General features: G+C 38.5%; 1 protein-coding gene across 3 annotated transcripts in view; it reads left to right on the top strand.

Moving 5' to 3' along the window:
* The window catches only part of UXS1 (UDP-glucuronate decarboxylase 1), a 119,727-nt gene that overhangs the window by 49,860 nt on the left and 52,166 nt on the right, over positions 1 to 17,701 (top strand). For 2 of the 3 annotated variants that reach the window (XM_025180385.2, XM_075917766.1), the window contains exons 4-6: positions 171 to 214; positions 5,084 to 5,144; positions 9,651 to 9,831. In XM_025180385.2, the coding sequence (XP_025036170.1) occupies positions 171 to 214; positions 5,084 to 5,144; positions 9,651 to 9,831 (286 nt within the window). The remainder of the gene's footprint in view (positions 1 to 170; positions 215 to 5,083; positions 5,145 to 9,650; positions 9,832 to 17,701) is intronic. The other variant, XM_075917782.1, reaches the window with a different exon arrangement.

Genomic DNA, 17,701 nt, shown 5'->3' with positions numbered 1-17,701 from the left:
GTAAAATGTTTGGCATAAATTGGCACGAAAGACTCTGTATACATGAAAATTATTCTGATTTTTGGCGATATAAGATAGCCACCTCTATAATAATCTTTATTGTTTTTTCTTTTTCTGAGATGTAAGTTCTTGTAGCTTTCTTTAAAGAATTACTGTTATTCCTAATTTAGGCTGTTGCACCTCTGAGAGAGAAAATCAGAGACCTGGAAAAAAGGTATGTCTGTTTTTGTGGTGTTGGGGTTCATTCTGCAGTGCTAAGTTTCATTTGTCCTAAGTGAGCTTTGGGGTCTTCTGTAGAAACACACAAATATTATGCTCAATAACATCAGACATGTCCTGTTTATTAGTAAGCACTAAGATCTGGTCTATACTACTCAGCTAAGTTGACCATAAGGTAGCTTATGTCAACCTAATTATGTCAGTGTGAGTACTACAGTCTTGCTCCTGCTGATGTAAGTGCCCTACTATACTGCTATAATAACTCTGCCTCCATAAGAAGTGTAGAGCTAATATTGGTGTAGTCAGGGCAATGCGGTGTCCATATAGGCACTGCATTACTTACATCAGCTAATGGCTGTCATTAATTTCATAGCTCCACTGTGCAGCAGGAGGCTCACAATCGGAGCTGTGAAATTGACAAGAGGAGCTGGTAGGTTCTTAACTAAGAAATTGAACACTGCACTGAGCTCTCAGCTAGAGCTCCCATGGCTCTCCTTCTCTCCTCCAGACATGAAAGCCCCAGTTGTGAGCCCAGTGCAAGACTCAGTGTCTCAGCAGGAGCTTACCAGTCTTTCTTGTTGATTTCACAGCTTCAGCTTTAAGCCCCTGAGCCCTTGCCTGAGTGTGAGGCAGCCATAAAATTGATGAGAGACTGTATGGCTCTGAGCCGAATCCTAGGCTGGTTATCTCCCTAGTGAAGTAGTCTGGGAGGGCTTCAGCTATGAACCTAGCTACCTTCCAGGCTCTAAGCCCGGAGTAGGGAACCGCAGGCCTGGGGGGCCAAATGTGCGTGATCTCCCCACCCCCCGCATTGGGGAGCCCACACTGGTGCTCCAGCCTCCCTGCTACTCTGCCACAGGGCTGGAGCACACAAAATCTGCTAGGCTGCCCCCTCCCTTCCCAGGCTCTGGTGTGGGAGGGGAATGTGGGGAGTGCATTTCTTCTCAGTTAGGAGCCACATCAGTGAGGGGTTGGTTTTGTTTTTTTGCTTCTCACTTGTGTGCGGCCCCTGGCTGCTTTTTCTGTGATGGGCAGCCTCTGACCCAAAAAAGCTTTCCCAGCCCTGCTTTAAGCTCCCCACAGAGCTAACTAGCTAGAACTCAATTGCTGGGAGCTGAGAACTTGAACTGAGCTGGTCTCCAGCATGAGCCGAGGGTCTCTAAACCCTCCATACCTGCGCTTTGTGCACTGAGAATGGTCTCTTTGAAGTCAATGGGATTACTTGCTGTTTGTGAAATAAAGTTCCTGTGTGAGAAACCCTAAGGAGAAGGTGTGTTTTTGCCTTAAACAATTAAAAAAAAACACCCTGCTGTTTAGATCTCTCCCTCAGAGTTCACTTAAGTAAAAATATGAAGAATTAAAAGATGAAATGCTCATTCTGGTTTTAGGAAACTTTTCATCATTGATCAATATGGATGTACAGCTATTCTCATTTAAAAGAACTCAGGGCTGTTTGTTCTGTCCTCATGCAATATTTTGATCAGGGCTGTTAACTCATTCCCCATGCTGTGTTTTGAACCTGTGCCATATGCCACAGGTTGTATAGTATCAGTAAGCACGTGAGAGCACCCCACATGCTTGCTATCACCATATCTCTCCCATGGACAAAGAGTGGAACTGTTCTGCTCCTGGAATTGAACATGTCTAATGCCAGCACAGCTTCCGGGATTCTTCATACTTTGTCTTGACTTTGAGCACAATATCAGTTAAATACAGATATCAGGTTTTATGTTATAGCCGACTTCCAAATATGTTCACCCACCCCTTACAATTTTTGATAGGAATATTGCTAGAAATGTAGCCATGTTAGTCTGGTGTAGTTGAAACAAAATACAGGACTAACAAGATGGTTTATTAGATGATAAGCTTTTGTGGGCCAGATCCACTTCCTCAGAACAAATAGTGGAAGAAAATAGTCACAACCATATATACCAAAGGATACAATTTTAAAAAATTGAACACATACATAGTCCTGTAAATCAACACAGGCGCCAACTATCTTACCCATTACAAAGATAGCTTCCCCAATTATCACCTCTAATGCCATTAGCTCACAGACATTTACCTTTTCCACACTTCCCTCCTCCCATCCCCCTTCTGTTCTGAAATGTGATTTGTCCTTTTCATATGTGTTCAATTTTTTAAAATTGTATCCTTTGGTATATATGGTTGTGACTATTTTCTTCCACTATTTGATCTGAGGAAGTGGGTCTGGCCCACGAAAGCTCATCATCTAATAAACCATCTTGTTAGTCTTTAAAGTGCTACATAGTCCTGTATTTTGTGATAGGAATATGTGACCCTTATTTACTAAATCCTAATATGAGCACTAATGTAACTAATCAAACAGGGTGACTTTGTTTGTAACATACAGATATTAACTACACATTGCCACCAGTAGATACTGTATGACATACTGCCATAAAGTTCTATACATTGTCTCTTGTCTTCAGCTGAATGTTATTAAACTAAGTACAGTGGAACCCCGTTTATCTGTCCCTGCATTATTTGGCTCTCCATACTAACCAAAATCTCCAGTACATACAAGGAATACAGGAAATATACACTTCAGTCCATCACAATGGAGCTTGCATTGTCAGCCTCGGACTGAAGCACTTTGCCCATTCTCCGAATTATCCAAATTTTTAATTACTGTATCTGATCTGACCATAGTCCCAATTAGATCAGATAAACGGGTTTCTGTCTATGTAATTAATCTTTAACTGTAGCAAAAGCGTTTCTTAGCAGCTCTAAATCAAGTAGATCAACTAAGAAACGCTTTTGCTACAGTTAAAGATTAATTACATAGACAGATTTCTTTTTGCATCAGAGCCAGTAGGTTATTTAGCTTTTGGGAAGGATGAACATACATAACTTTGTATTTGGAGTACGTGTGAAGTGTATTGTCAATAGGTTGTATTTCAGATGTTGTTTTGGTGTGCCTGCCATTAAGGAAGAAAATACTTACATTTACCCCTCTCTGAGCCTAATTTTGGTATTATGAAATCGCAAGAGATGGGCCTGACTCTCCACTTTTGTGTCTGCGTAGTAATTTACACTCATGCAAAGTGAGTGCAAAATGTGTACCGATGGAAAAAGTAATGTCAGGGGCAAATCTTGGCATATATTCACTTATGTTCATGCCACTGACTCACTTTACCCACAAATTGCAGCATCAGACTAACTGGAGAGGAAGGGTGGTGATTATTTAAGTTGCCTGTTATGACATTTACTTAAAAATGACCTGAACTACTGAAGTATTGCCAGGACAAAAATGCTGTTTAATTGAAACACAACACAAGCTCACTTGATGTTCTCATAATACAGCACACCATCTAAAAATCCTATTTTCAGCAGTTGTTCTGGTTTCAGTCTCCTGTGAAGTCATCAGCATCAGTTCTCCAGCTCTGTAGGCACAAACCCTGAAAAATCTATGCATTATTTTTATTTGTAACTCATAATTCAATCTCCTTACCTTATTTTTATTAAATGCAGAACAATTTCTTGTGGTGGCTCAGATTTTTTTCTTTACGAGGATAATAGCAGTTTAAAAGCAATTTTCCATAAAGTTAATCTAAGTAAACACACATTTGAGTGTTTTCAGTGTTGTGTTCTGTCCTATTGTATAAGCGTAGTGAGCTAATTTTTGTGACAAATTTCACAAAGTAGATTTGGGTTGGTTTAAATCACCAAAAAAAATTGTTTATTAAATTGTTTCCTACTGATACTACTTCACATTTTTCTGAAATAATGGTGCAGATCATCTCACTAAAATATGATAATTTACCACTCAGTACAACATTTTATAACATCTAAGAGGTTTATTTTGTGTAACTTTTTTAGATAACTTGATTTTATTAATTTAGGAAATAGTGCATAATACTCATTACCTGTGTCAAGCTGCAGATGCAGCAGCAGTACATTAGAGATGGTGAAAACTAAATCACACACACATACAAAGTAGCACTTATATTTTATTAAAATAAATTTTAAATCTTACATAAATGTTTCACATGTGCAATTGTAGCTGTCTCCTGAGTTGCCAGCTGAAGGCTGTCTTTAAACTTTTTTTAATATATCCAAATGTTATTTAGTCTTAACAGACAAGTCCTCAGAAACATATGGTATACTTAAAACTTCTACAACTAGCTCTCTTATGCTGTTTCATTCTTGCAACTACACCTTGCATAAATCTTCTTGCACTGCTTACACTTGAAACGTTTTCCTTTGTTAACCTAGGGACGGAATTTCTTTAAAATATTCCCAGACAGGGGGTCTCTTACGCCCAGAAGCCATGACAGTTTTTCTGTGGCAAAAGTGGGGGAGTATAAGAAGCTGTGTGCGTGATGAATGACTTCCCTTTTTCTACTCCAACCACTCCACTGTTCCTTTCTGTGCTACCTCTGTCCTTTCCTATAGTCTCTGTCTTTAAGACAATATCTTAACTCTTCTGTCATGCTCAGCCCGGGTCCGCCACCACATAAGTACTGAACAGAAACAATCCTATATAGCCTGCTGTCTTTGCACATATTACTTTAATCTGCTGAAAAACAGAATTTGAAAGCCCAGAACTTACAAGAGGCCCAGAGCTGGTAGTTAGGCTGGACAGTCTAGAGCCATTAATTCATTTTTATGACACTGTAAGTGTAGCATGTTTGTGATGAGATTTAATTGTAATGATTATTTTTAAATGAGAAATTTAGTATTGATGAGCTTAAAAATCAAAGCAATCCAATTTTTTAATTTTTTTAAAATCAATGATTTTTTTTATCAACCCTGGTATGTATATGGAGGAAAATTTGTCACCCACTCACCTAAATAAAGCTTAATTTAGTTTTTCTTCTTGTTTTAAAATGTTCTGTAGTTTCACCCAGAAGTATCCACCAGTGAAATTTCTATCTGAAAAGGACCGTAAAAGAATATTGGTAAGTCAGTATTTCATCAGGGCTCCTGCTCTGGAAATAAGAGACATTGGCTTAGAATTGTGTTAATTAATTCTGTGACCTTAATAGAAATTTGAGGAATCTGGAAGATTTGTGGTCATTTTGTTGTGCAATACGGTACATACTACATCGGTTCACAGCATATGGAAAATAGGCTTGGTCACTGGATTGGTGGTGTGACTTAAGTGGGTTTCTGCTGTCAGCCTGCAACATCTTAGACCTGTAATGGCTCTTAATTTGTTTTTCAGAAGGACCCTTACCTCTATTCCCAGCTGGTGGAAATTTTCTGATATTGGAATTCTTCTGAAAAGTGGTAGTGGTTTAGAGTGTGTAGTGTTAGAAAAACCTGTCCAAACAACGCTTAGTGAGAGTCTACTGTGAAGCCAGAGTTCAAGATGCCCTGTGGTCTCTCTTGCTCAGTTTTTAAACAAAAAGAGAGAGCGAGAATCCAGGCTCCAGGAATTGTGTGTGCAAGGAGGTCCTGTAGAGAACATTCCAGGGTGCATCACAGGCAGAAGAGAGGAAGTTGTGACAGGCCATTCTGGTGCTCCAAGAAATCTATGCTGCTGCACTGGCCCATAGATTCCTTTGAAACAGGTTGGAGGTTCACTCTGTCCTTAATTCTTCTGTTTTGTGTGCCAGCTCTGTCTGGGGTATAGAAATGAGCCTTCCTGTGAATTCTTAGGAGGTACAGAGTATACAGAAGCCTGTATCATGCAAACGTGTTCAGAATGTTTGCTGCCCTTATAGGGATTGGGGAGTGCTCACCAGCCTTTTTGTTGTCTGACAGTTTCATTGCATTGATAGACTGTAGATGTCAAGAAGGTCAGAGTCTGAGGAAGAAGTGGGGCTTTCAGGCAGCTGAGGTCATTATATAGATTGCTCTGGGTATCAGAGTGCAGATTTTAAACTAGGTATTGAATTGAATGGGGAGCAAGTGTAAAAGAGAAAGCGAGGTGATGAGGTGTTTTTAGTGACCTGTGAGCAAGCAGGTGGGCTGATATATGCAATCTGTATTCTGGAGTTTGCTCCTGCTTCTAGTTTGATTCAAGATGCAATTCAAGGTGTGTTAAATCCAAGAAGTTCTTTGTTTTTTCTCCTCAGTACCTTAGGGTACGTCTACACTAGCTCGTTAATTCGAGCTAGGTAGGCAGATGAGGCGACCAGAGTTGCAAATGAAGCCCGGGATGTTTTGCATGTTCCCGTCCGGTCGCCATTTTGAAATTTCACTAGCCTGAACTCACTGCCGTGCAGCTACACACAGCAGTGAAATGTTAATTTGAACTAAGTCCAGTGAGTTCGGACTAGTGAAATTTCAAAATGGCGACCGGTCGGGAACATGCAAATAAAGCTCGGGATATTTAAATCCCGGGCTTCATTTGTAACTCCGGTCGCCTCATCTGCCTACCTAGCTCGAATTAACCAGCTAGTATAGACATATCCTCAGAGACAATCTTTCCGCTCATATTCTTGCGTGGCAGCTGAGCCTACTCAAGCTGACAGCTCCTAGATGTGTCCATTTAGGATTAGGGTTCCTCACTGAGTTCATTTTCCCTATCATTCTGGTCCAACAGAGCCGAAGTTTATTGAATTCTTTGCCTTGCTGCTAGACCTGTCTGTTTATCCTTGCTCTTTCTGAAAAGATGGGTAGTTAATGGGTTTTTTTCCTTTCACGGAAAGGTTCTTAAAATGTTTGATGTCAATTAAGGATCAGCACTGTGTTTTTTCTAAATAATTCTGACATGGGATATCCATTGTCCTGAATTTGACTGAAAGTGCCAGAAAGGACTGCAACCAGTCTGCATGACAACTATACAAATGTCTTAAGTGTTTCAGATAGAGATGAATTGTACACTGTTTTAATGCATTTTAATAATTGTTGAAGACATCAACTATTTTATAATACTATTGAAGTGGTAAGTACATGTATTCTAGCCACACGGTGCTAGTGTGTCCTCAAGCACTAAGTATCAGGTCTGCAGCTTTGAATAAAAAATTATTGATCTGCAATAGAATGGATTTGGGCTCTGTTGTGATTTATAAGGCAGCTGTGTTTTGAAATGAAGTGTGTCCAGCCTATCATTCTGAAATACTGTGATTGCTGGAAGATTATATGTGGACAACTTAGGTGCTAAAATCATCCTTTTCTTATTTTTGATGTAGCCTTAAGTGAATTAAAATAATGTTACATGAATTCAATGATTGTTTACTTTTCTGGGGAAATTCAGCTCCTTTTCCAAATCATTTATGTGAACCCTTACATTAATCAAGATAATCTACATTTGCCATAAAATCCCTTAATAACATTTCAAAATGACTGCATAGTTTTTTAAAAAATTAAAATTGGGTTTGTGCCCTGTTTTGCTTAGTTGGGATGTTATGAGAGCTCTTAAACATTTGCCTGTTTTTTTAAAATGTTTTTTCACTGTACTTAAGAAATATCAGAAGTTTTGAGTCAAGCCTTCTCTGGATCCTTGCATAGAACTGGTACCAGGGGTTTCTTGCACCTTGGTCAAAGGAGGTGAGTTGTGGAGTCTTCCACAGAAACCAATTTTGTCCTGAAACCGAGAATGTGGTTTAGCTAGACTGCAGTATTTCGTTAAGCTTCTGGGGCACTATCTGACATTAACTCATCCAGTGCAGATCCCCCTTTCTTTTGTTGTTCATTCTGCCTAATGGAGGGCAGCTGTCTGTCCCAATCTCATTGCTAAGACTCCTCCACCCTCTCCTTGCTGTATTAGACATTAGAGGCCCTAACCCTATTCTCCACCTTCTTGAACAGATGCCTTCTCCTAATCTGCCTTCAGATCCAGTTTATCTGGGGACTGGCTTCCTTACTAAACGATTACCTGCACTGGACATGTGCTTCCAGTAGAGGCAAGCAACAAAAGAAAAAAAGAAATATAAATACACCAACTAAAAATTCCTCCTTGGTTCAGATTTCACTGATCTGTGCCACCATCATACCAGTAATCCTGAATTTCTAATATGAAGTAAAACAGCTGTGGGATAATGGGAAGGGAACTTTCAGGACTTTTATGGAAGAAAATAGGAGAAGCTATAGATCAGGTGTCAGGTAAATAACAAAGGCAAATAGAAGATTATTTTCCTACTTTTAAAAAAAATAAGTTTGCATGGCACAGTTTATTTTTAGTAAATGTGTTGGGAAAATGAATATTTTGGCTTTTATTAACTAGAAAAGGATTTCAATAATCCGTATGATCCTTTTGATAACATTTTATCAAATTGTCACGTTATCCTTTAATTCTAATTGTCAATAAACGAATCCAGCAAATCCTTTTGCTGTGTAATTTGCCAGGGCATTAGTAATCATTGAAGTGCACTGATGATACAGAAAGTGTATAATTAGAGATCCTTGTTAAATCTGATCTTGATCATAGTTACATAATACATCATATTAGATGTACTAGTGGATCAGGTCAGTTGATTTAGACCTCTCTTATTTTAACTGTCTTTGGCAGTGGCTATGTTGTTTGTACATTCATGGAAAATAGCTTGTAAGGCCTAGAGAAAATAATTGCTTCCACAAATGTCCATTAGAACATGTCATGCAGCATAGAACACCTCTTTGTTGAAGAAATCCTACAATAATTTTGTTCATTGATTCACTGTTCTTTAAGGTTGAGCTGCAGAAGCTAAAAAAGGTCTTTTTGTATTTCTTAGCACTTTAGGAAAAGTGTGTGGAAAGTTTACATCTGAAGGCTTTTTCTTGACTATAGAATTTCAGAACTTGTCTATCCTGTAACATTGTAGATGACAGAAGAACTAGCAAAATTGCCAGATAATTTGAGAGAATCAGAGGGCAAGAGGTGTAAGACAGTTTAGAGTGCATTTCTTTTTAACTCTACACTTCACAGCCTTATGGAAGAAAGGAGATCTTTAAAGATTTGACATCCTCATTCTTTTGAATAAGATGAGAGCACTTTGAATAGTTAAATTCATCCCACCCCATGACATCCTCGATCAAAGCCAGGAGTAGACAAGATTTAATTGTAGTAATATCAGGAATGTTGCGTGGAATTTATTTTGGTGTGTGTGTGGGTGTGGCTTTTTGTTTTTGTTTTTGTTTTTTTTTTAAACCACACAGCTGGCTCCAAAACCCAGGATTCTCTTGACACCTTTCTTGAAGTAAGGATAACTGGGAATATTTTCCATGCTTTCTGCTGCTTTCCAGTGCATGAAGGGCACAAGCCCAGTTTAAGGGTAAGGCAGGCAGGGAAGAAAAAAATTGAATCTTCCAATATTCTCCAAAATGGCCTTTGTTCAACATTTTCAAGCTAGAAGTTTCTCTTGAAATGTTACAGTACCTAAAAACTGGGTCTAAATTTTTAAAAATAAATGAATTTTAAAAGGAAATGGAGTTGTCCCCCCGTGGTAATCAAAATTTGGAAAGTTGCTGTCTTCTGTGGACTTTGTCTGGTGTTTTTGTAAAAAGAAAAAAAATTCATACCCGCTGTCCTAACGCAGATAACTGGAGGAGCAGGGTTTGTGGGGTCTCATCTTACTGACAAACTAATGATGGATGGCCATGAGGTTACAGTTGTGGACAACTTCTTTACGGGCAGGAAAAGAAATGTGGAACACTGGATTGGCCATGAGAACTTTGAACTGATTAATCATGATGTCGTTGAGCCCCTGTACATTGAAGGTGAGTAGCCTGCTTAAACACTGATGTGCTTTGATCTCTGTACTTAATCCCACTTTTCCAGAAGAGGTGCTTTTAGAAATTGGATTTATGTGCATTTTTGTTGATTGATCTATGTAGGTATGGTCCTCCCTGCTCTCTCAGCCTAGTGGCGATAACCCCTAAGGGGTTCATAAAGATTGTTGCATTGTGAATGTTCTTTCTTCCTGACCAGATGAGAAGAGGAATATTCTCCCCCCAATTTTTGCCACATGAGAATGACCATGCAGTGTCAGACCAAGGGTCCACCTGCCTCAGTATCCTATCTTCTGACTGTGACTATCGCCACTTGCTTCAGAAGGAATAAACAAAACAGGGCAATGAAGTGACCATGTGTCATCTAGTTGCTGCTTCTGGCAGTCACAGGCTGAGGTTCATCCATGTCATGGGGTTGCATCCCTGACCATCTGACTAATAGCTATTGGAAAATCTGCCCTCTGTATCCTTACCTGTTTCTTTTTTGAGACCCATTATGTTTTCTTGTGCCATGAGGTCACGATATGGCAGGGGTGGAGATCCCTAATTCTGGTGAATGCACAATTCCTAATTTCCTTTGCAAGCCACCTGTAAAGTAAGATGTGATGTCCCCCTACCTATCCAAACAAGACCCACTCTTGTTATAAAAAATGTAAGCAATCCTACACCTAAAATACCATAAGCAGCAGAACACTTTTTTTATTGTAATTACAGGATGTTGCGCAAGGTGTACTTAGTATTATGGGTTTCCTTTGTAATAAAGTGAAATGCGGTAAGGTGATGACAATTTTATTTTAGCCACAGAAGAGATTTTCTCATCACTTTTGTAACGTTGCAGCTATACAATAGTTATATAGTTAGAAGAAAAATGCAGTGAAGGTCTTGTTTTCTTTACTTTTTCTGTATTTCTTATGGATGGAACTTGCAGAAAAATCTCTTGTAAATACATCTCCTTAGAAGTCTTGTGATGGCCTCTGACTATATGCTGAAATAGTTCTGCAGGTGCATGCTCAGTCTGTTTTGACAGTGCATTGGTTCATTTTCTGTCTGTTACTTTAGCCTGTGCTTCCACTGAAGAATAGTGGGATTAGGATCTGATTAATTGGATCTGTGTTCACTGCAGTTACTAGTAGCTTATACATCAGCCAGTTCATTGTCAACTTTCTTACTTTCCCTCCTTCACTGTTACCTTCATTTTAACTAATTATACTTGGTATATTTTCAGATGTTTCAGATCTCTTCTCCGTGTTCCAATTCTATCAGTTTAGATAGGGGGAATCTTTTCTTGAGAACTTTGGCTGTTTTGTTTTTGATATTATTTGACCTTCTTCAAATGAGTTGGAGGGTACATTAAAAATAATAGCTGCTCTAAAGAGCTTAGTCAACATTAGATGCGACACAGTAAGTGTTAAGTAATACAGCAGGTAGTGTGGTGAAGCTGGGAAGGAGAAGTTACTGTAGTAATGTTACATGGCTTTTTTAATTGGAGCGTATTTCATCTCTGGATGGAACACTAAAATTATGATTTACAACTTGTGGGATATATAACAATAGGGAGGTTTAGAGAGAATTTGAATGAGTGCAGGTTTGATGAATACAAGGGTGGGAGGTTGAGCCATGCATAAGGATCAGTCATTCATTTGCTACCTTCCAGACCATTTTTAGAATGTTTAACACAATATCATTTCTTTGGTATTGCAATGAAATAAGATTAAATTCCTTATCTAAAAAGGATATATTCTTGATTGAATTTGATTTTGAATTTTATCCTGAGAAATATGTCTGCCATGTATGTTTAAATAGGTGGCGTGGGGGATTAGCTTTGCATCAGTTTCTAGGGAACAGCTGTGTTGAAGTCCAGCTCTTTGAGCCTCAGCATTTTATCATGAGTATGAATTAACACTCAACTTCTTCAGGTGCATTGGTCCTTGACTGATGCAGAGACACTAAAAGCACTAGTTTTGTTCTCTGTTCTGTGAATGTCTTGTCTCAGGATTATCATTTCACACAGGAACGGTGTACTCCATGAACACATCATTATAGCAAGCATATAATAAAGCTGATGAAAAGGACACTCTTCTTTGGGGAAGAATATTCTGTTGTGTTGCGCCAGGGTTACGTTCGTAGTCGTAGGCTTCAGTAGGTAAGAGGTTTTTTCCCCTCCCTCGGATTTAATTTGATCACACTGCCAATTTGCATTTCAAGCATGGGAGTTTGGTTGAACAGTAGGAATTTTGCTAATGGTCTCCAGAACATCAGGAGCTTATAGTAAAAACAATACCAGTGGGACATTGTTAAAATTGTTGTCTATTTTAGTGTCTTGGCTGGCTGTGAAATATGGTCTGTTTGCAGAATGTAATGAAAGGCGGTTCCAGGGTGACTCTCTCCTTATTGTTGATGCTTCAAAATCTAATCATGGAATCTGTCTGCATTACTTAACATAAATCAGTGAAAGGCGGTGGAGTTGATGGATGGACGAGATCCCAAGGAAGCAGTTGTATTCCCAGAGTTATTGGAAGGAGTACTGTGAAAGACTTGTAAAGAGAGAGGTGCGGTTAACTCAGTCTAGCCATTTTTCATTATTTCCAGTATGGGAACACAGCCCATGGCAGGATAATTAATTTCACATCTATCTTCTGTAGATCTGTCTGAAGGATAACGGTATTTTTATTTAAAAGACACTACCAATTTAAATTTGGTCCACAATTAAACTGAATTTTTAAATAAATAAATATGTATCCTTCTTTGAATTGTACCAAAGGAGTGCTTGGATGATGGCATAAACATTTAGGTAGATGGAACCAATCATAGCTCTTAAGAACCTGAAAGTGGAGAGTTTAACTGGTTATCTGATAAGCTGATGCTTGTTGGTTAATGTTATTGGTTAAATTCTGCCCGGCTCTCGGGAAGGCAGTTTCGCTACAGGCTCTACAATATAAAACTTTATGCTGCAGAGGCTGCAGTGCCTGTGTAACTGCTAAGATTTTCAGCCTTTTTAAGCAACTGTTTACATCTCTATTAAACAGGGTGTGTGTTTACAATTTTTCATTTAATTTTCATTTTAGTTAAAAAAAAATTTGCTAGGTCAAGGCCTATATTAACTGGCCCATTTAAATAAGGATTTTAATTCTTTAAGGTGATGTCTTGAATAGGTGAGAATTGTTATCTTTTTGCAGAATTTAATCTGTTAATTTCATGAGAGATACCAAATAAATTAGTAGTGAATGTTAATTCCTTTCCTTAGGTATTTTCCTTGTAAAACCTGTACCAAGAACAACTGACATGAAATTGAGCTTGTGTAAGAGCTGTATTAAATGCACTGGAATTTTTCAGGCCAGTTTGTCAAATACAACAGAGTTATGAATGCTTTGGTAGTTGCATTCTGATTCATTTTTCTCCCATTAACCTCTATCCATCTGCCAAATTATTATTTTATTCTGCTTAATAGTTTAATTCGTTAAAATAATGCTAGGGTCATCTTATTGGAGGAGCTAGTCCAATAGGACAAAAGCAGTCTTTGTTCTGTTTGCATATTGCCTAGTGTGCTAGGTAGGTAGTGCTGCAGGACAAACATTTGCTAGTCTGTCTGTTCTATGAACTATCATTCCATCTTGTTTTACAGGTCATAGAGTAAATTGGTTGTTTTGAGAAATTCTTGCTTCTGGGGCATTGTGACTCCACCCTAGGAATCTTACTGTGAAAATGTTATGGGGTAGCCTGGTTCCTAGTTAGTTTTGGCCCATGTTAGATTCAGTGTAGGTAGCAGATTTCTGCTCCGTAAAATCTAGTAGCATAACACTAATTTGTCACAAGCCAGAGACCAAGATGAGGCCAGTGTAGAATAATGTTGCACTCTGTGTTCACGTGGTGCATGGTTCTTGTCACTGCTGTTAGTCTTCTTTTACTTTTTTTTTAAACTGCAACTAAAAAGTGGCATATTATGGGATGGTATCAATAGGGTTTTATCAGCTGTATCAAGTGATTCTGCTGAAATTCAAGATTTTAATTTCAGTATAATTAATACTTTAGTGGAAATAATACCCAGTATGACCTGGGGCTTCCCCTCAGCTGAACTATGTCTTTACTAGACTAACAGTGGGACCAGATGCTAAAATTCTCAATATAGACAGTGCCTTATGGGAAATCCCATCAACCTATGATGTAAGGAGTTTTCTGTGTTCCTGAATGAAAGTTCAGCTTTGTGCTTAATATTTGTGGGCTTAAGTTTGCTGCTGTTTGTATAAAAAGTTGATTGTATTTGTACATGTTTGCTGAAGTGCATTGAAGGCTGGACCAAAACTCTTATTGCAGATAAATTGTTGAACTTTCTAAATTCTGCCTGTCTTTGGAAGGCACTTGGATATCATAGGAATAAGTGTAAGAAAAGCGGATTCTTAATTAAAAGGGACTTAATTACTGCAGACTTTCATCATCTAAGGAAATTGTTGTGACTTACAACTCAACAAGATGTTTCTATCCCAAATAGGTTGATTATATTACATCAGCATTAAGGACGTAAGTGAAGATTAAATAATATATGAGCATTTGGTTTTTATTGTTCCTGATTTCTTTTAATTAAAATCTAAAATACTAGACTTTTTTATATTTGATTTTAAAAAAAGAACCTGGTATATGTGAAATTTCACTATTATTGTTCTTTTGTAAAGATTAAAGACAAAAGCTATTTTGCTACTGATGCTGGGCATTAGGTTTAAAGGGACATTTCTCAACTGATTTAAAAAAAAATCAAACTTTTCTGGGTTTTTTTTTTTAACCTGCTATTGAAAATGAGCCATAAGATCAGGGTGACTAGGAAAGATTTGTTTGTTCACGCAGTGTGTTTGACAGCACTCTATAGTCAGGTTCACTGTTTGCTCTGCTTAATTAGTGCCTCTGTTTGTTGTGTGGGTATGTTTACACTGCAACAAGGGGGGGGGAGCAAATAAAGTTTTAAACTTTAAAACTATTAACTTGACATGGTCGCATAGACATGTAGGTTAGGGATGTAAAGGACTAGTCGATTATTCAATAAGCAAATGCTTATCGGATAGTCGACTAGTCGCTCCTCCCCTTGCTGCCTCAGCTACCTCTATCAGAGGCAGCAAGTGGGGGAAGAGAGAAGGGAAGTACTTAAAAGCGGCAGCATCACACAGAGCTCAGGGTCAGAGTCCCGCACTGAACCCAGGCTCCGCGCTGCACTTGCTCTTTGAAATGCACAAGAGCCCCCCTGCTTGCACATTTCAAAGCTTGCACACTGTGTGGAGCCTGGGGTCAGTCCCCAGCTGACCCTGGGCTCCATGTGGTGGTGCTGCTGCTTTGAAATGCTGGGTGGAGCCCGGGGTCAGCTCGGGATTTGAGAAATTCATTGTTCTGGATGACAATGAATTTAAAACAATTTAGGTTTTCTCGCATAGGGCCTTGTAATATGATTCTACTGTAACTCTTAAGAATTTGGGCTTGGGAGTATTTTGACTTTAATCAAAGGTGTTGTCTAAACACGCAAGTTGCATGAGTTCAGCTAGACACATTAAAAAAACCTGTTCAGTTTAAATGATGCAAACATCACTGTGTAGAAACATAAATTTATTACACCTGGCTTGATGTTGATGTTAGGCTGGTGTAACTTTTTTGAAGTCTAAATTTGGACTTAATTTAGCTGCTCTCTTTTTAAAATTAGCTTGACTGGGCTATAACTTCTAATAATTTAAACGTATTTTATGCTTCAGAAGATTCTCCTACGTGCATGTGAACAAACCTTGAACATGACATGCCCTTTCAGTTTTAATAATGTCTGTTTAATAATTACCATAATTTAACTAATTTCCCAAAGTAATCCATGTGTACTTATATATAAACTCTATCTTAAGCCCTCTTCCCAGAGTTGGCTGCCTAGATTTCCTACCTTATTACCAATCTGTCCCTAGCTACTTTTGGCTGGTGATCCACTTCCATTTTTCATGTTCAGGGTATCTAGCCAGATTCCTTTACCTGCTGAGAGTGTCAGTAGCAAACACCTGCCATTCTTTTGGATAGTTCTTTCACCGTTGTTCTTTTATAGCTTTCACATGGACCGGTGCCTGCATATAGGAGAGCATGCATGCTTTAATGTTGCACCTACTTAGGGTACCACAATTACCAGCTTGGCTTGGTGTATTGCATAATTGACCTGCAGTGTTGGGCTTGTCATATAAGAGCATGACAAATGCAGAGTGTTTGCTGCATTTGTAATATGTATTCCTGTACAGACTGCAGTCTAGGGTCCAACTTGCAGTCATAGAAAGGTAGCATCTTAGTGTAAGAAACATGTTTAATTAGTGAAGTGCTTGACAAAAGAAGGAAAGCAGAGCTAGAGAGGTAGCCGTAGTTTTTTTCAACAATGCTGACTTTACATGCCCATTAAGTCGCTTGCAGAACAGTATAGCATGGCACCCACAAAATGCTTTTACTATTTCAACTCCAAATAGTTAAGTTGCTTACATTTTTAAATCTTTTGGAGATGCGGAGATCATGAAAATGGCTGCTTTCCTATCATCTGGCCTGATAAAGGAACTTATCTGTACAAATATACCCTTCCATCTGCTAGCCCTGGCCTTCCTAAGTCTTTTGCAGTCAGAAAGTGACAATAGTATGCAAAAGAAGAGCTGTACATTGAACCCAGATGCTAAAACATTCACTCATCACTGGCAAGTGAAACAGTTGATAGGACAACCCATTCAAGGGTGCTTTTCCTCTTGCTGTCCACCTTTTCCTGTGATGCTGCAACAGCTAACAGTTGGAGAAAGAATCAGAGAAAGGGATTAAACAATCAGAGACATTACATTTCCAGACTCCTCTCTTTGCGTGCTTCTGTTGTGCTTGTTTTGTGTCAGGAATTATATTAAGTAATTGAAATGAGCCTTGTTCTTGTCTGTTACACTTTTGTTAGGATTCCTACAGCAGTTGTAGATAAGGGTCAGCTCAGTTGTCTTCATTCACTCATGCCACAGAAGGAAAGTTTACTCCTAGGCATAGCACTCTGCTTTATCCCTTGAGTAATCTTTTAGGGTGTGTCTAGACTACAGGGTTTAGTTGACAAAAGTGGACTTTTGTTGACAAAATGATACCTGTGTCTACACTACCACCGAGTTCTGTCAACATAACGTCGACAGAACTCGGCAGTTTTGTTGACGGCAGTAAACCTCATTCTACGAGGCATAACGCCTTTTGTCAACAGAATTCTGTGACAGAAGGCGTTATTGCATCTACACTGTCCTTTGCGTCTACTCTCTCGTGTCGACAAAGCAACTTGCTTTGTCGACAGAACTGGATGTAGTCTAGACCCTCTTTGTTGACAGTATCTGTATATTATTTTATGTATATATATGTATGTATATATGTATGTATATGTAAGTCATAATATAGTATTATATATACATAATAATACTATATAACTTGTGAACCTAATTTTGCTGAATCATTCACATTGGGTTTCACATGCATCTCCCGTTAAGGTTTAACATTCTTTGTTTTATTCTGAACAAACCATTTTTTCTATCCGCTCCAGTTTTTAAACTCATGTTTCAGTGAAACCTAGAACCTTGATCAGGCAACATCTTGTCAGATTGCCCAAAATATTCTTGTTCCATTTCAATAGGAAAATCACTTACCAACATTAAAAACCAGTTTTTGCTGGACCCTTGAATGGTCAAATATGATAGGTTTTGCTGTATTGTACAGCTAGTTACAGGTTTTTTTCTGTTCCTTTGACTTGTGCTTCTGTTATACTTTCTCTCTTGAACTGTCTGTTCTCTTAAAATTTCTGAAACAAATGGTACCAACTTCTCTGATAAAGAAGGATTCAGATACCTAAACAAAAAAC

This window comes from Pelodiscus sinensis, chromosome 1 (assembly GCF_049634645.1).
Source record: "Pelodiscus sinensis isolate JC-2024 chromosome 1, ASM4963464v1, whole genome shotgun sequence".
In the NCBI taxonomy this organism is placed as follows: Eukaryota; Metazoa; Chordata; order Testudines; family Trionychidae; genus Pelodiscus; species Pelodiscus sinensis.
This window is presented reverse-complemented; position numbering and strand designations above follow the sequence as displayed.